The following is an 18,292-nucleotide window of genomic DNA, read 5'->3' on the forward strand; positions in this document are numbered from 1 at the left end:
TTCTCAAACTCTACGTAGTTCCACAACAACAGCGTGTGTGCCACCTACAAGATGAACTGTGAGTAGAGTGCTGGGAATTCACAATGAGGACACACGGACCAGTCTTCTTTCAGCATGTGACGACCCTGACAATGTGAAGATAAAGCAGACATAAAACACGGAGAGGGGATTTTCCTACAGTTAAGTGAACTTACTGTGGCAATGCAGTAAGGCAGGTTGTTCTTGCAGGAGATACACAGCAGTTCATTCTGTGGTAGTTGGAAGCCACAGTATGGACACGGCGTAGTTTCCTCTTCCTGCTCTGACATATCGGGACGCCTGAGGAAATAACAGTCATGTATGTATGAAACGGGACATGCATTGTTGGAAAGTATCCCATTGGATATCTGGATTTTCTTGTCAATTCTAATATATACACAGATTAAATCTCATTTAAATGGAGTAGTGCATTAATCTTTTTTATATAATCAAACATATATAGATTATTATAATGAATGAAAACCTTTTTTTTTAGCTTTTCCAACCATGTGAAAAAACTTCAACACCGTTTTGCCCTATTTAAGATTTAAAAGGGACCTATGATGATTTTATTCAACATATAAAACACTTCCTTAGTTAAATAAATGGGTTATACTTGTATAGCACTTTTCTACCTGCAAGGTACTCAAAGCGCTTTGACAGTATTTCCACATTCACCCATTCACACACACATTCACACACTGATGGCGGGAGCTGCCATGCAAGGCGCTAACCAGCAGCCATCAGGAGCAAGGGTGAAGTGTCTTGCCCAAGGACACAACGGACGTAACTAGGATGGTAGAAGGTGGGGATTGAACCCCAGTAACCAGCAACCCTCCGATTGCTGACACGGCCACTCTACCAACTTCGCCACGCCATCCCTAGTTGTGGTCTATATCAGGGACCCAACTTTTTCACCCACTCAAATAATAACACTGAATTAGTCATCTTGTTCTTAATTTTAATCATATTCAATAATTATACCTAACCTACTTAGAGTTTACCAGGATAACAACCTTGTCATATGATATGAAACCATGGGTAATCACAAAGAGTATTATTTATTCAATCAATCATTTACATTTTATTTGTATAGCCCTTAATCACAAGTGCCTCAAATGGCTTCACAACTCACGAGGACATTCCCTGATGTAAACCAACATAACACATTAACCTTACACTTGGGTCAGGCTGATTAGAAAAATAAGTACTAACTAAATGCATAAGAAGCGACTCATAGATAACTGATTAAAAATAAATGTACTAACAAATGATGCAGTGCTAAAAGAAATTAAATAAATAAATAATTTAAAAAATATGTTTCTCAACTAAACTGTCGCTAAAATAAAATTGCAACTGAAAAGTGTGGGGAGGCGTGGCTCAGTTGCTAGAGTGGCCATGCCAGCAACTTGAGGATTCCAGGTTTGATCTGCGCTTCAGCCATCCTAGTCACTGCCGTTGTGTCCTTGGGCAAGATACTTCACCCACCTGCTCGCAGTGCCACCCACACTGGTTTAAATGTAACTAAGATAATGGCTTTCACTATGTAATGCGTTTTGAGCCACTAGAGAAAAGCGCTACATAAATATAATTCACTTCACTTCACAAAATACAGCTTCATTATTTTTGTGCTTACAAAACTTTTCTATGACTTTAGATCCAGACTTCTTTTGTTTGTTTGGTATTGTCATGACTGCCTGTGATGAGGTGGCGACTTGTCCAGGGTGTACCCCGCCTTCCGCCCGAATGCAGCTGAGATAGGCTCTAGCATCCCCCGCGACCCCAAAAGGGACAAGTGGTAGAATATGGATGGATGGATGCTTTTACTGCCGTAAGTGGTGAGAAGGTGTAATACAACGGAGTCCTAAGAAATATATATTTTTAGTGGGCCTCTAGAGGGTGCTCGCAGACAAACAATGGGCCCCGGTCCTATAGTTAACAAACACAGGTCTAAGTAAAATGTATTAGATATGCTTTGGCGTAAATTTTGCGGTCTGTCTGTTGAGGCATTCCCAGATTACAAATGAAACCACGCTCCAACCTCTGCAAAAGTATCAGAATGTATTTTATTTAAAAAATGTAAACTGTTTAAATATATATCTTGAAAACAAACATCAGCGCTATTTTTTTCCAGACACAGTCAAAATTAAACTTCGTAAACATTTCATAGATTCACGCCTTCGATCGATACGGAGCTGCATAAAAAAGCTCATTGTAGCAGCATTTATTTCACTGCATGTTGCATATCAGTGTTATTATGCGCATGCCAAGATTATATTCAAATAATAATTTATCTTACTTTATCTTGTGTTGGCCTCATACAGAGCTGTTCTCCATCTGGCTGATAGCTTTACCTAATGTCCGAATAAGTACATCTACCTCACTGTGTTGTCATAACGTAGCAAGACTGCAAACCCCACGAACAAAGGAATCCAAAACTGTGTCCAAGCTCACGCCAAAATGCATGAACCTTATGATTTGATGCCTTGGCATTGTTTAACATTACTATCCAACATTGCAACAACATTTATAAGTCAGCAATGACACATTTTATTATAGGTCCCCTTAAAAACACAGTTAAAAAGACACAATGATAGATCAGTATCTGGTATAGTGTGAGAGTATGTTAGTCTATATCAGGAACTCACGCTGGTCACTCACCGAACCATAGCCTCAATCTTCTTCCTGTAATTCTGGTGGATTTCGTTTCGGTACTCGGGACGCATCAGCATGGCCGCAAAGCCAAAAGCTGAGTTCTTTAACCCAGCCCGGTGGCATTCAATGACCGCCGATGTCAGAATGGGTACCACATCTGGACAAATACAACACATGTGTAAGACCTCTGGAATTACCAATAGAAGCTATTGTCTACTTTGTGCATGTGTACTCACGTGCAGGAAACTTGCTGATATTTTTGCTGACACGAATGAGCATGTGTGCCCCTTTAAGGTGGTCTTTTCGTTTGATATGGATCTGTGAAGAAAACATTTTATAACATTTAGGCGTAAAATGGAAAGGATTGACAAAATATTACAATGACAAACTGTACATTCACAGGCATGACTTTTGTGCATTGGGAAACATCTTATTCCTTTGCTTTCAATATAAGAATATGATGTTTGAATGACTCCATTGTCCACCCATATCCACTGCTTATCCTGTTCAGAGTTATGAACAGGATAAACTGACTACAGCTGACATTGTGTACATGGGGTACAGGACACATATATATACACACACAACAACCATTCATAGTCACCAAGCGGGAAAAACTGTAAATGTTCAGACTTATGACGAGTCACATACCAGTGCCTACAGGATTTGTATTGTAATTATTGTGGTTTAAAATGCTTGATCAGTGTTTTAAGTGTTTGTTGTTGTAACTGTGACACACTGTAATGTGTGGTCACATTAAGTTCTCTATTGTATTTACGTTGGGAATTGTGTGTCCCTTTTACCACCAGGGGGCATTGCCATCTCAGGGAGTCAGTTGGGAAAGCAGGCGTTCTGTTCTCAACTGACTGTTTTAAACTCAATCACAATCTGCAGTCCATTTAGAGCAAGTGATCTATTACTTTTTGCAGAGTAATCACTTGGCTCTTCAGAAATATTGGACCATTTCTACAAAGGAGTGATCATGGACTTTATTCTGTGTTCTGTTATGAGTTGGATTTCTATAATCGGCATTGATATGACATTTTGCAGCCATGATGCCATCCCGCTCTTAATTGGTTCCGGACATGACCAAGATAAATACATTCACGTAAAGTAGAAATCATTAATCATACATAAAATATTTAGCTAGCCAGAGAATAAAAAAATTGTTCAAGACCTTCTGAATATGTTTTTCAACATTACAGGAGCCTTCCAGACATGAAATAACACCCATTAGTTACCTTTACACTCTTTTCATCCATTATATAGTCATCCCTAGCCACTTAGTGCTTCAAATATTGCTGATTTACCACATTGCAAAGGACACCAAACCAAATAAGAGCACACTGTTCAGTATTGTGACCACTGATTGGCTCAGCCTCAACCAGCATTACTATATTGGATTAAAAAGGTGTAAAGGTAATTAAACACTGTTATTTCATGTCACAAGGGACATATTAAGACATATTCAGAAGGTTGTAAACAGTTTTTATGCGGTTGCTATAAAAAATTTGGTTTATAATGAATAATTCCTAATTTGCGGTAATTAATTTATCACGATCATGTCCAGAACCAATTAACAGCAATACATAGGGCACAAATGCAATAATGCTGCCTTGATACTAAACAGAGCGCTCTGATTGGTTTAGTCTCATCTAGTGACCAATAAAACTGTAGTGTTCAGGGTCTCTGCAGGTTTAAACAAGTCAAATGTAGGGCTTTTTAAGACCATAATAAATACAATAGTTTAAGACCATTTCACATTCATATGGACAAAAAAGTACAAAGACATAAAATAAAATCAGAGGGCCAGAATTAATTGTAAGTATATTAATTAATTCACTGCTCTTTCATATTGGAAAACAAAATTGTAAAACTAAGTAAATACACCAGAAGCCTCACTATTGTAAACTAATTAAAAAATATTAGCAAACATCATTAAAGCCATTTTTCAGATTTGCCATAAAACTGTTTTCTTGCAAAAGAGGCAGTGTGCTTCATATCAATTGTTTTCATGTAACAACAACCAGAACGTTAGCAATGGTAGAGAAAAGCACAACAATATATTGTCTGTAAAAGGGACTGTTAGCATCTCTGCTAAAGCTTAATAGTAAACTTTTGCAGTGTTTTTGTGGGTGTCAGACTTGTGGATCCTGTTCCGAATGTTTGTGGCATTTCAGCATCTTTTGACACGGACTTATCCTGGATTTTTGACTTTTACATTATCATTCCATTCGCTTTCACCGCAATGTTTACAAAGGCTTCCCTCCTCAACGGCTCCACATCCGGGTCCTGAACATTTTATACGTTTCCATCCACCGGCTTCAAGCATGCAACTGATCGTTCTGGAAACATAAATCATTGAACTTGCACTTACATATCTAATGCACGATAAATTTTAACCGGGCAGCACAGGTAGCCTACTTTAGTTCCGTTTTTGTAGTTACGTTATAGCGTCCTCAAAAATCGAAACATTTAAAAGCAAGACTGAAGTTTATGCATGTTTTTAATAAAAGTAAGGTTAAATAATAGTTTTTAAGACCTTTCAAAATCATATTTAAGACCTTTTATTAGATTTTAGAAGCATTTTAGACATTTTAAGGCCTTAAATTCAAATTGTTAGATTAAAGACTTTTTAAGACCCAGCGGATACACCGAGTATTAATATTTTTGAATGTTTTCAAAATGTTATATTACCGGTAAGTCCTTTTTATGCTTGAAAATGCTTAATTCAGGACAAAAATTTTAGAATATGTTTTAAAAATATCCCCAAAAATCTGGTGAATAGTGAATGTAGTGAAGCTGCAATATTTAAAGCGTGATGTGGTGAGAGACGACTGTACAGACATTTCGGCTCAGCAACAGCAATTGTCAACATTCGAACATAACTTTTGAGGGAATTGCAATTCATAATTTAAAAAAATATTATCTACATATTACACATTTATAAAGCTTTCCCTCATGTACTGTATTTATGCCTTCTTTTACCAGAGATTTATTTCTAACCTATTACTTGTATTATACTTTTTAAAACCCTTATGGGGAAATCCACTTTCAATTGTTTTTTTTTAATCCAAAATCAAATTGGTTTACTATTGTTAAATTGGAGTTTAAAGTTGAAGTTATCAGGCAAAAAAAAAAGTTTACAATAACGGCAAATATCTTTTTACGTTTTTGATGGCCGACATTTACATTCATTTGCATAAATTCATGCATCTAGAAGGTATTTGCTCTATATGTACTAACCTTTCCAAGCAGGTATGAGTGCAGGATCATTAGGTTTGTGGCCATTTCTGCAGGAATCTTTATGTTGTGGGCCTGAAGCTGTGTGTACATGCTGAACAGCACATTGTGGGAGCTACGGTAGTTGCCTGGATAAGATGTAGCAGACAATCACTACTTGTGTCACATTTTTTACCCTGTTGGAGTCAGTTTTGGGAAAGTGTTTATACCGGCATTCTGCTCTTCTCTGGCAATGATGATGGCTGTGCGGCCAGCTTCTCTATACTGCTGCAGTGCCATGTAGAGACGGAAAAGGTACTTTGCATCCTGTAATAAAAGTCAAGAACCTTGCGAAGTCAGATCACCATTAAAACCGTATTTTCAAAAAAAACAAAAACAACTCTGTTTTCAGTCAAATGTGGAGAAATGACTGATTAACCCCAGGAAGAGCAGATAGGGGGTTTAAATATTGGACAACAAAGGGTCTGTCGACAATTGGCGATCTCTATGACAGACAATAGGGAATATGTGTTGTTTGAAGAAATACAAAAAATATATAATATACTCCAAAATCACTTTTTAAAATATATTCAACTAAGATATGTTATTAGAATACAACAAAACCAAACAATATGCATCCCTTCTACGTCTACCATTGAGAACGTAATCAGAATGTTTCAGCAAAGGGCTAAATTTCCAAATTATACAAATGTCTGGTGGATGGAAGTACATAAACGTATCTGGAAAGGCTGGAAGAGTAGAGAAAAGAAGACTAAGAAAATAGACGAGTAACCATACCTTTTTGAGAATTATCTACTGCAAAAGGCTCCCCAGTGGATTTCAACACATTTGTCAAGACTTTTTCAACACATTTGTCAAGACTTTTTCAGACACATACAAAATAAAAAGGTCCCTGATTTGGTGAAAAAGATGTTGATATTGTATCATGTATGTATTTTTCTCTAAAGTAAGGGTTGTAGATATTTTGGACAATGATCTGCTGATTGCTGGTCTTTTAATGTTTTTCCATACTTTGTTGGTCAATATTATGTACTGGTACTTAAGCCCACAAAAATGTTGTTGATTCTTTTTGAGTTTTATATTTTATGGGTACAAATCTAACATAAATAACTGTGAGACCAATGGCAGTTGAATTTGTAAAAATATATTTGATGCATTGGTGTACTTCTTGCAAACATTTTTGTATTTCTTCACACAGCCAAATGCAATGGAACAATGTACCATTTTCTTCCTCAAACTTTATACAAGTATCAGGTATATATTGATCATATTTCTGGAGCTTTTCTGGAGTAATGTATGTTCTCATTAGCCAGTAATATTGTAATAACTTCAAGTGGGTATTAATAGTTGTTGATTTTACTTTAGTCCATGCCTTCTCCCTTTTTGTGTGTAATCTCGTTTATATGTAAAATGGACAATGACTGAGTGGGATTCCAACAGACCTGACCCCTCACCATTATTTGTGTTTGTTGTTGATGTGTGAGTTTTAATTTTTTTTTTCTCTCTTACTCGACACAGGTTGGTACGAGTTGTATTTGCTGTTAAAGAAGATAATAAATAGAATGTTGGTTAAAAAAAATCGACCAACACTTTTAAACGTAACAAAAAAATGGAGAAAGTCGGCAACCTGTGGACGAGAGAGCAGACAGCTCCCTCGTCTTCCTTATGTCCACAAGACATAACTATGACGTTGGTGGTGTTTTTTTCTGTAATTATAATTATCATTATTAATTATAATTAATAAAATCTGTACATAAATTTGATATTAATATTTTACTTCCATCTAGTGTCTATTTTTAACTCTGTGCAGTATAAAATGAAAAATATCATTACAGTATTTGTTTTCCAATTTTTGTTGCAATCCTGTGCTTTATGAGGTAAAAGTTACAAGGAAGACTTAAACATTGATAACAAATTCATAAAATCACAAGTTGATTTCATGTTATTGAAAAAAAAGTCTCACACCATTGCAACTTTTGCCGCAATTTTCTGAAAAAGCTGCCACAAATTTAAATATTCAAGGCCGCAACAGTCTGAAAAAAAGCCTGCGGAATATCTTGGAGGGATTTGTGCAAAAAGGGTTTGTGCAAAAACTGTCACAATAAAATGTACAAAGGAAACGTGAATAGTTTTAATCACCTTTGGGATGCCATCACTCTCCCCCATCAGGTATTCTATCAGTAGATTGGTCAGGGAGGTCTCTTTAGCTAGGCCCACCGTCTCAATGGCCATGTCCAAAGCCAGGCTGTCCTCTGTATTGGGGCACTTTAGGAAGTGCTTCAGGGCCTGAGGCAGAAACCAAATGGTTTAAACTAGTGTGGATGTACATAATTAACATGTAATGAAGAGATAATGCAGGATTGTCATTTTTCAGAGTCAGTGATGTCCAAACTGTGTCTCAAATATTATAAGTGTACCGAAATGTGAATCTTACAACGACTCACGATTGAGTTCTATTCCGATCCTTGCAAGGCCCTAACCACGACCCATCAGGAGCAAGGGTGAAGTGTCCTGCTCAAGGACACAACGGTCGTGACTATGGTAGAAGCCGGGATCCAACCAGGAACCCTCAGGTTGCTGGCCGCTCTACCAAGCGCTTTACCAACCGATCCACGGCATCGGCTGATATTAAACCTTCCTTTTCCACTTCTGTGGGAGGGAGGCGAGTTAATACCTGCTAAAGCCCCCGCATACCTAAGATGTGTTGGAGGGATACATTCTTTGCATTCATAATGTATTTTTCAATTATTAATTTTTTTTTTCTTGTGTACAGACGAATAGTTTTTAGTGAATGAGAAATAAATCCGAGTTTCAGCTGTCATATCAGCCTTTCTCTGAGAAAATGCTGCTTTCTGGTGTGACGTCACGTCTCTAAAATCCGCTGGCGTGTTTTGGCCTCTTACATCTCCTATTACATAAAAAATATTTGTCTATACACAAGAATATTTAAAAAATAGTGCTGGGATTATGTTTCTACATGGTGGATAGGATTGAGGCTTGTCAGGACGCTACGCAGTCAGACACGAAGCTCGACGTGCCATCGCGTACCTCTGGCCGGCCGAATCATACCGTTGATGCCAAAAAACTCGCTGGAAATTGGACGCCACACCCCAGAGGTATAGCTCTCTTCTGAAAAAGGTAATGGTTCTTCCGCAGGTTCCAAACAGAAACTTTGTTACGACTTACTTCCTCTATTTAGTCACGTTCAATGTCCTCTTGGTCCTGCATCAAAACCAGCGACCTCACAAACTCTAGTTTTCCCTTTTTTTGGGAGGTGGAAAAAGTTGCAAATGAGATTTCACTTTAATGAAAGACTCTCATAAGCACCTTTAATTAACTTTGAAATATTCACATATACAACTAAGTGCTAGAGCACATCTGGGTTACGTTACTGACACTTAGTGACCAGTCTACATACAGTATCACCATCTGTTTGTTTCTCCTAAAAATACCATAGATTTGACTGATCGTCTATGATTGATCTAATGAAGTGTTTCTAAACTATAGGGCCATGGCCTATTGTTGGGCCGTCAAAAAATATCTGTTTCTCAGCTATGGTTTGTATTCCTGATGGGTCGTGGTTAGCGCCTTGCATGGCAGCTCCCGCCATCAGTGTGTGAATGTGTGTGTGAATGGGTGAATGTGGAAATAGTGTCAAAGCACTTTGAGTACCTTGAAGGTAGAAAAGCGCTATATACCGGTAAGTATAACCCATTTACCATTTACCATTTGTATGGGCGGTACTCAGTAATACACTTTTTCACCACTTGGGAGTAGTAATGACAATATTAAAGAAACAGAAGAAGTCTGGGGCTAAAGCCATTGATAAATTTCTTAAGCACAAAAAATCTGACTAAAATGGTGGAGCTGTATTTTGATTTGCACTTTAATTTTATTGACAGTTTACTTTAGAAACATATTTATTATTCCTATTATTAATTTAGTGTATTTATTTTATGTACATTTATTTTTCATCAGTAATCTACTGTATATCTTTGACAATGTTGGAAACTGTAAGTATGTTAGATATATTTATTGAAAACCAATAAAATGAAGAGTAAGATTATTAATTCAGTGTTAATATTTAATTGGGTCCCGTGCCACTATGTAGTGGTAGTGGAAAAGTTGGGCCCTGAGGTCAAAAAGGCTAAGAAACCCTGAACTAATGAACCAGATTCAACTATAAAAATCTTTAGTCGAAGACAGCCCTAATAAAACATGTTTTAAGCAAGTTACAGGTTACGAAAGCTTTGCTTTTGGCTGCTGTGTGATGTATACGTGCAGCAAGTAAGGACGGAGATGGATAAGATGAGTAAGATGTGAATCATTTTTTCTGCAACCCCATTGGCATACATTGCTACGACTTCTCCGAATTATTCACAGCAAAGTTGGATGTACACATGTTGTAAAATGAAGACTCAAGGAAAATTGTTCCAGCTCAATTCTAAATACCGTATTTTTCGAACTATAGGTCGCAGTTTTTTTCATAGTTTGGCCGGGGGTGCGACTTATACTCAGGAGCGACTTATCTGTGAAATTATTAACACATTACCGTAAAATATCAAATAATATTATTTAGCTCATTCACGTAAGAAACTAGACATATAAGATTTCATCGGATTTAGCGATTAAGAGTGACAGATCGATATATAGAACGTATAGCATGTTCTATATGTTATAGTTATTTGAATGACTCTTACCATAATATGTTACGTTAACATACCAGGCACGTTCTCAGTTGGTTATTTATGCCTCATATAACGTACACTTATTCACCCTGTTGTTCACTATTCTTAATTTATTTTAAATTGCCTTTCAAATGTCTATTCTTGGTGTTGGGTTTTATCAAATACATTTCTCCAAAAAATGCGACTTATACTCCAGTGCGACTTATATATGTTTTTTTCCTTCTTTATTATGCATTTTCGACCGGTGCGAGTTATACTCCGGAGCGACTTATAGTCCGAAAAATACGGTAATTATACGTGTTTCTTCCTTTGTGTTTTAAACCCTGTTGCAGGCTTTGCAGTATGCACATTAACCTACTTGCTTTACTGGAAATCAAAGGATGGTCACATGATCTTACTCTGCTGTACTGCCCACACTTCTGAAAGAATTTGCCAGCCTGCAGGTGTTTTTTTTCCGCCTCAAAGTAGAGTGCGATGCTCTGATAGTCTTGTAGCGTTGCATCAGAACCTGACAAAACACACACCGCAGCAGTCATGTTTCATTGCTCAGCTACAGTCCGACTCAGTCACAGTGTGCTGACGTTCACAGACCGATGATGTCAGCATAGACTTCCATCTGTCTGTGCTGCTGGGCTAGCTGGAAGGCTTCATCGTTGCACTGAGAGAGAACCAGGAAGTGGATGGCAGAGCCGTAATCACTAAGTGACAGGAAGAACCTGCAAACAAATCAGAAGGGCCTTTGCGTAAAAAAAGAGCCGAGGGAAAGATTGAAAATCATTATGTTCAAAGTATTTTGGGTGAAAATACATTTGGAGACTTGATGTTCAACACAAGTTTTTTTTTCTATTTCCTGCATCTTCAAAATAATTTGAACATTTCTATTACAATAAATAGCACAGTTTTATAAAAATAAGATACGAGTTAGGCTGTCATGTACAGACCCTTTCCAAAAAAATTTTGTATCAAGGAAAGGCGTATTTATTTCCATAATTCCATTCAAAACGTTACAATTTCATAGATTATAGATTCACGGCCCACAACTTAAACGATTTCAAGTATTTAGTTGTTTATTTGTACATAATTTGGGCTTCCAGCTGATAAAACACACAAAAACAGGATTTCAAAAAATGAGAATAATGTAAAGAAATCACTATTCTCAGTTTTTGCAGAAAAAAAAATTGGGATCACATCAAATCAATCAATATATGGTCTGAATGTGGTGGTTTTTGAAGCTGTGATTCCCGCCTCATTCCACTCTTTCTGGATCTCTGCCAGATTCATGAATCTTCTCTGTTTGAAAGTCCGCAGAAACCCACTGTCAGCTCTTCTGCTGGTGCATCTTCTCCTGACACATTTTGCCCTTCCACTAGACTTTCCATTGATATGCTTGGACACAGCGCTCTGTGAACAGTCAGCCTCCTTAGCTATGAACTTTTGTGGCTTACATTTTATGGAGGGTATCAATGATGGTCTTCCCCACATTGATCCTAACTGAGACAATTGAACCAAAGTGAAGGTAATTTAATAACACCTGGGAAACCCTGTGCAGGTGCTTTGAGTTTAGTAGATGAGTAGTGTGTGACACTCGGTTTAAAACATTTATGTCCTGTAAAATTTGGGCTGATTTCTTCACAGTATTAATATACTTTGAAATCCTGTTTTCATGGGTTTTGTGAGCTTGAGGCCCAAATTATCTACAAATAAACAACTGAATACTTAAAATTGTTTAGGTTGTGGGCCCTGAATCTATAATCTATGGAAGTTTAACGTTTTGAATGGAATTATGGAAATAAATACACTTTTCCATGATATTCAATTTTTTTGGAAAGAGGCTGTAGAGCAGTGTTTTTTAACTAAAGGGCCGGCGGGCCCATTGTTGGGCCGCGGTTTCCCCCTGGAGGACTGCCAAAAAATATCTGTTTCTCAGGTGTAGTTTGTGTGCGCCGCAGCCGTACTCAGTTGTAATACACTTTTCCACCACATGTGGCAGTAATGACAATATCAAACAAACAGAAGAAGTCTGTAGCCTAAGTCATAGAGAAGTTTATTAAGCGCAAAAATTATTACTAAAGTGGTGAAGCTGTATTTTCATTTGCACTTCAATATTATTGACAGTTAAGTTAAGAATTATTATTTTAGTTTTTTATTTTAGCACAACATAATTGTATGTAAATTATTTTTTGTCAGTTATTTATGAGTCTCTTGTTTTGTGGTATTTAGTTAGTACTTGTTTTTCGAATGAGCCTGACCCAAGTCTAATGTTTATGTGTCAAACAAATAAAAACACACATGATTTCATATAATTTGACACGGTTATAAACTGTAAGTTGGTTAGATATAACTGTTGAATATGATTAAAATCAAGAGTAAGATTACTACCGGTAATTCAGTGTTGATATTTGAGAGGGCCCCTTGCCCCTTTCTAGTGAAAAAGTTGGGCCCCAAGGTCAAAAAGGTTAAGAACCCCTGACACACAGTAAGTTTCAAAAAGGTTTTTGTGTGTTAGTTTGACCACACTTTTACAATATAATGGGGGCGGTATAGCTCGGTTGGTAGAGCGGCCGTGCCAGCAACTTGAGGGTTGCAGGTTCGATCCCCGCTTCCGCCATCCTAGTCACTGCCGTCGTGTCCTTGGGCAAGACACTTTACCCACCTGCTCCCAGTGCCACCCACACTGGTTTAAATGTAACTTAGATATTGGGTTTCACAATGTAAAGCGCTTTGAGTCACTTGAGAAAAAGCGCTATATAAATGTAATTCACTTCACTTCACTTCACATCTAAAAAATAAGAATAACCTGTTGTATTCATTACCTCAAAGTTATGGGCGGATTTTCATGAAACTTTTAGGAACAAGTGATTACATTTTATTGATGATCTAGATAATTTCCACTATTTTACCTTGCATTTACGTTAGGAGGCTCAACATCTCTGTGTGAGCATGCTAGCGGCCCCGGGGCCGCTTCCACCCACAGAGACAAAGAGAGTGGATGACTGACTCATTTCATCTTAGTCTTAATATTTTATCTCATTTTAACAGACTCTTTTTTTCACTTTATTTCAGCAACATAGCTCAAAGAAGTATGAGTATCATCAAACTTTCAGAAAATATCCAAAATTGAATAAGGAACAAGTGATTAGATTTTGGGGGTTATTTGGATCACTGTCTGGATTAAGGAGTTTAACACGTCAATGCTAATACAGTGCGCCCTCGGTTTTTATCAACAATCCGTTCCAAAAGGTCAATGTGAAGCTATGTTTTCCTAAATAAATCATGTAAATCTAATTAATCTATTTTAGACACTCAAAAATAAGAACACAATATCATGTTTTATTGAAAATAATAATACTTTTATATGCAGAAAACATTGTGAAATACACAATAATGCTTTGCTATGATTTATTTCTTGAATATAATAGTGTTTTTCAGCTACTTTAATTAAGTGTTGGCAGTTGCAACTTTTTTTGGTCCGATGATTGGGTTTTTTGCGGTCGTACTCCATAAAAACAAGCATTGAGACTGAGTCTTAAAAGCGTGGGATTCTTAAGCACTCAATTCTGTGAAATGATTCGCAGTTTGTTATGCGCAATGTTTGGTCATACGATAACTGACAGGAAATATGAAAACCGAGGTACCACTGTACTGGGTTTCTAATATTTAGCAAAATTGGTTAGCTAAAATATTGGAAACATGTCTGTATCATGCAGTACTACTGTATGCCCCTGCAAGCTATATCCACAAAAATAAATATATTTTAAAACTCATACCAGTTTTTGTGTCAGTTAAGGTGAAGATTATAATATTTGATAGAGCTTTTTCATTGGATCTCTATACTGTATTGGAGTAGAAAAGCTCACACTACCGGTACTTGGTCCTACCTGGCCACCATCTTTGCTCCTTCAACACTCTGCGTCTCTCTTACAATGCGAACAGCACCTTCTGGGTTCTTCAGGTGATCCAGCAGCACCCTGGTTACATTGTCCCAGTCTTTAGCACTCCCATAGGCTTGTGCTGCTTCCTTATACCTGATGCACAGAGAAACCATTATGCTGTTTTTTATTGCTTTTCTATCATGGCCTTCAGTGGACACCCTTAAACTAAGAACCTACTTGCCATCTGCCTCCTTGGCTTTAGCGTACTGCAGATGGATCTTAGAAGATGTGACATTAGGGAGCAACTCTCCCACCTTTGCCCTAAAGAGAGGAACAGTTAAATTCTCAAGTTTTAGTGTTGGTGTTTTTTCAGTTTGTCTCACCAGTTTTTGCAGCGAATATAAACCGATGCCGCCTTGTCGTAACACTGTCCTTTTTCATAGAGCTGAGCAGCTTCAGAAAATTGCTATGAATCAAAACACAAGAATCTAAGCAACAAATTAATTGATGTTGAGATATAGCAGTAACTCATACCTTCATGCTTTCCAGTATAGCTGCACATTCTTTCTTCAGAACTCTACTTGGATGCTGACCAGCCTGGGCCACTCCCCTCCTTATGTCTCCCATCCGAATGGACATCCTGGCCACACCAGCCTGGCACACCTCATCATGCTCCTGGAACTGCACCCCCAGGAGAAGATGACAGCACAGAAAACAGTCACAAAAATAGATAGTACTCCCTTCATTCAGACTTAAATATATATTAATATAAACTGAATTATATATAATCACCATTTATTTTATATTGATGGAAAAAAGAGCAGCGGTAACACATTTATTCAGGCATGACTATATTATGCTCCTGCGCAGTCACTACGCCATCGCCTCCAACAGCCCGGAAAAGACACGAGACAGGCCCCCAAGTTCAGTTCAAAACTAGGGAGAAAAACATTTTATGCAGAAAATTCCTAAAGACACTAGGGCGCGCCTGCTGTATAGAAGAACTTGGACCAGTGTAAACACATTGGCGGATCTTTGCATTGACATTGTAAGGCCAGCGTTCAAAGTGGCACCTGTATTTTGCATAACAGGGCAATTTTTTCTCAAAGTTGTAACTCTGACAAAGGTTATGAACCAAAAATAAAATGTCTACTCCAGAGGATGCTTATTTTTTTTAAAGAAATAATATTAAAGGGATAAAGTCCAATTCTTAGTTTTTTTGGAAATGTCCCACCGAGAACAATTCAGTTATAAAGCTTTTTGTCTCGTTTGAACGTGTGACTTACAATTGTCAGGGAAAAAGGCAGGGGGCTGTGTTTTTCTTAGAGTGAGAAACCACTCTCACTCCGGTTGACGAGTTAGTTGTTGGAATCAAGCATTTAAAAAAAAATTCACTTTTATTGTGTTTTTGTCACGGCTCGGGCTCGAACCCGCGTTTCCCCGGCAGCTAGTGCTTCCGGCACCTCCGCTGGCAGCGCGCTCAGACATGCCCCTGCTCACGCTGAGCGCAGCACGCCCACGCAGCATGCCCACGCAGCACGCCCACGCAGCGACAAGCCTACAGACAATCACAGATCAACGCACCTGGACCTGATGAGAGGAAGCGGCATAAAGACCAGCGGACCCGAGGAACCTTTGCCAGAACGTCGCTCATCTTCCCGTAAGCATCACGTCTGGCATTCCCTCCCTTGTGCTTTGCTCGCCTTCTCTGCTCTCTCTCTCCGTGTCTCCCTTGTTCATGTCCCTCGTGTCTCCCCCGTCATCCGTGATCGTCTTTTGCCTCTTGACATCCATCCGGATTCCTGACTGCCTTCCTCGATCCTCGACCCCTGCTCGGAAACGGACTACGCTGCCTCGCTCCTACCCTCGACCCCTTGCCTGTTTACGGACTGCCTTTTCGCCTTGCCCCCTTGATTCGACAAAGGATACATCCAACACTCACAGACAACAACCTCTGGTAACACTTACAAAATTAATTCTACACATAGTCTACACCCATTCACTTAGAGTAGCATACACATGCCACATACTCATCAAAGGTTTAAATAAACCTTGTAACCCGCAGTTCTGCCTTGGTTGTCGCCTCCTTCCCTCCTCAGTACACAACAGTTTTGCTTTGTTATGGTGGACATTTTGGCTCTTTAGCAGAAGGGAAAGACCTGCAAATGATCTACGAAGAATAGTCGACCAATCACAACTGCGCTGTCTTCAGTGTCGTTGATGCAAATTTTTTGGAAGCATCGCTCAAGGGTATGGAGGGGTAGGCGCCAGCCGGCTCGACGCTGATTCATAATTGAGGTTTGATTGTCCCTTCATTAGAATTGTTGCTGCATCCCACAAAACAACTTTGGTGGACATAGCAAAACATGCTGGTAATTTTCCCTTTTGAGAGTTTTAAGTTGTTTTAAGTTGTTGTTGTTGTAGTACACTGCGTGCCAAAAAAGGATACATTTGGATAACCTACCAAATGTGTTTTGGCCATATGTGCTAGTTTTGTCATCATGAAGATCAAATGCATTGCACTTACTTTATTATTATGGGTCATGCCTTTCTCGTAGTGAGAAAGAGCATTCATGTAGTCTCCACTGCAGCGAGAGACAAAAAAAAGTGCATCAGTCTAACATCTCAGATGTTTAGTGCATGATGTGTGCATGCTTACATAAACTCCAGATGAACAGCATATTCTTTGGAGAGAAAAGGAATCTGGTCTTCTGCTAACCCCTTGGCTAACTTTAAAGCACTGTCCCAATGAAGCAGGTCTCTCCTCATCTATAACACATGAACACAGTAACCTCCATCAACTGGTTGGTTTAGAATGCAAAGACTAAAAACTGAGTATGTGTATTTGACCTCCAGGGCAGCTATTGGGCAACTAGAGGCCAGATAGAGATCCTGAGCAAGACAGTAGTCCTCCAGAAACATGGCCAAATGACCTGCAAGTAAGTTATTATCCTCGATGCCCTATGAACAACAATTTAGATGAGTGTTTCATCTAAATGATACGTACAGATTTATTTCACAATAACTAGCTGTACCTGTGTAGCCTGCAGTGACAGCACCATGCCCACATTGCCAGTCATGCGGTAGAAGTGGATGGCCAGCTCCACCTCCATGTGGACCAGACAGGCTTTGCCAACCTCGGCTTTGTCTGCGTCACTGCCCGCCCTCAAACACAGATCCCAAGCTTCATGGAACCTGAAGACCGACACACACAAAAAAATACATAACTGTCACATCAGCATCCTAACCTTGACAAATGACACCTCCCACCAGTGTTGTCTTTGTAGGAAACAGAGGCAACACTCACACTGACACCTAGTGGGAAAATACATATTGTGCTTCCTTATTCGTCTTGGATTATGGTGTGCGTGTTGGGTCACGTAAGAGGACATTGCTGCCGGGTGTGTGGCACTGTGGGAGTGGTGTATACTTTCTAGTGAGTGCATATACCTGTAAGATTTGTGATCGAGAGCAGTGGTTTTGAAACTTTTCTCACCATGTACAATCTAAAAAAAACCTTGGCTTTCCATGTACCACCCTAATGACCGACAATGAACTACAGTGGCGTAGTAGGCCTAAATATTCATGAAAAACAAGGCACAGGTTTTATTTAATATTTTTGGCCACTGTAACATTACACACAGTTTGAACAGTAACACTGAGTTCAAATATAGAAAAATAAAACACTTTACTTCAAGTGATTCTTTGGCGTATTACTAAAGAGAGCCTGCGTACCACTAGTGGTACACGTACCACAGTTTGAGAATCACTGACCTAGAGTATGATGGCTGGGTCAAATTTGGACTTCTGAAGTGG

At 38.6% G+C, this 18,292-nt stretch overlaps 1 protein-coding gene across 1 annotated transcript in view; it reads right to left on the minus strand.

The window, feature by feature from the left end:
• wdr19 (WD repeat domain 19) overlaps positions 1 to 18,292 on the minus strand; it is a 40,131-nt gene that overhangs the window by 7,140 nt on the left and 14,699 nt on the right. Inside the window, exons 18-34 of the mRNA XM_062032605.1 lie at positions 17,512 to 17,671; positions 17,327 to 17,437; positions 17,136 to 17,245; positions 17,004 to 17,061; positions 15,011 to 15,157; positions 14,860 to 14,942; positions 14,714 to 14,797; positions 14,483 to 14,629; positions 11,196 to 11,320; positions 11,003 to 11,112; positions 8,056 to 8,202; positions 6,126 to 6,222; positions 5,920 to 6,044; positions 2,910 to 2,991; positions 2,680 to 2,830; positions 195 to 318; positions 49 to 125 (exon numbers count right to left, since the gene is read on the minus strand). Of these exons, the coding sequence (XP_061888589.1) occupies positions 49 to 125; positions 195 to 318; positions 2,680 to 2,830; positions 2,910 to 2,991; positions 5,920 to 6,044; positions 6,126 to 6,222; positions 8,056 to 8,202; positions 11,003 to 11,112; positions 11,196 to 11,320; positions 14,483 to 14,629; positions 14,714 to 14,797; positions 14,860 to 14,942; positions 15,011 to 15,157; positions 17,004 to 17,061; positions 17,136 to 17,245; positions 17,327 to 17,437; positions 17,512 to 17,671 (1,938 nt within the window). The remainder of the gene's footprint in view (positions 1 to 48; positions 126 to 194; positions 319 to 2,679; positions 2,831 to 2,909; positions 2,992 to 5,919; positions 6,045 to 6,125; positions 6,223 to 8,055; positions 8,203 to 11,002; positions 11,113 to 11,195; positions 11,321 to 14,482; positions 14,630 to 14,713; positions 14,798 to 14,859; positions 14,943 to 15,010; positions 15,158 to 17,003; positions 17,062 to 17,135; positions 17,246 to 17,326; positions 17,438 to 17,511; positions 17,672 to 18,292) is intronic.

This window comes from Entelurus aequoreus, linkage group LG22 (genome assembly GCF_033978785.1).
Source record: "Entelurus aequoreus isolate RoL-2023_Sb linkage group LG22, RoL_Eaeq_v1.1, whole genome shotgun sequence".
In the NCBI taxonomy this organism is placed as follows: domain Eukaryota; kingdom Metazoa; phylum Chordata; class Actinopteri; order Syngnathiformes; family Syngnathidae; genus Entelurus; species Entelurus aequoreus.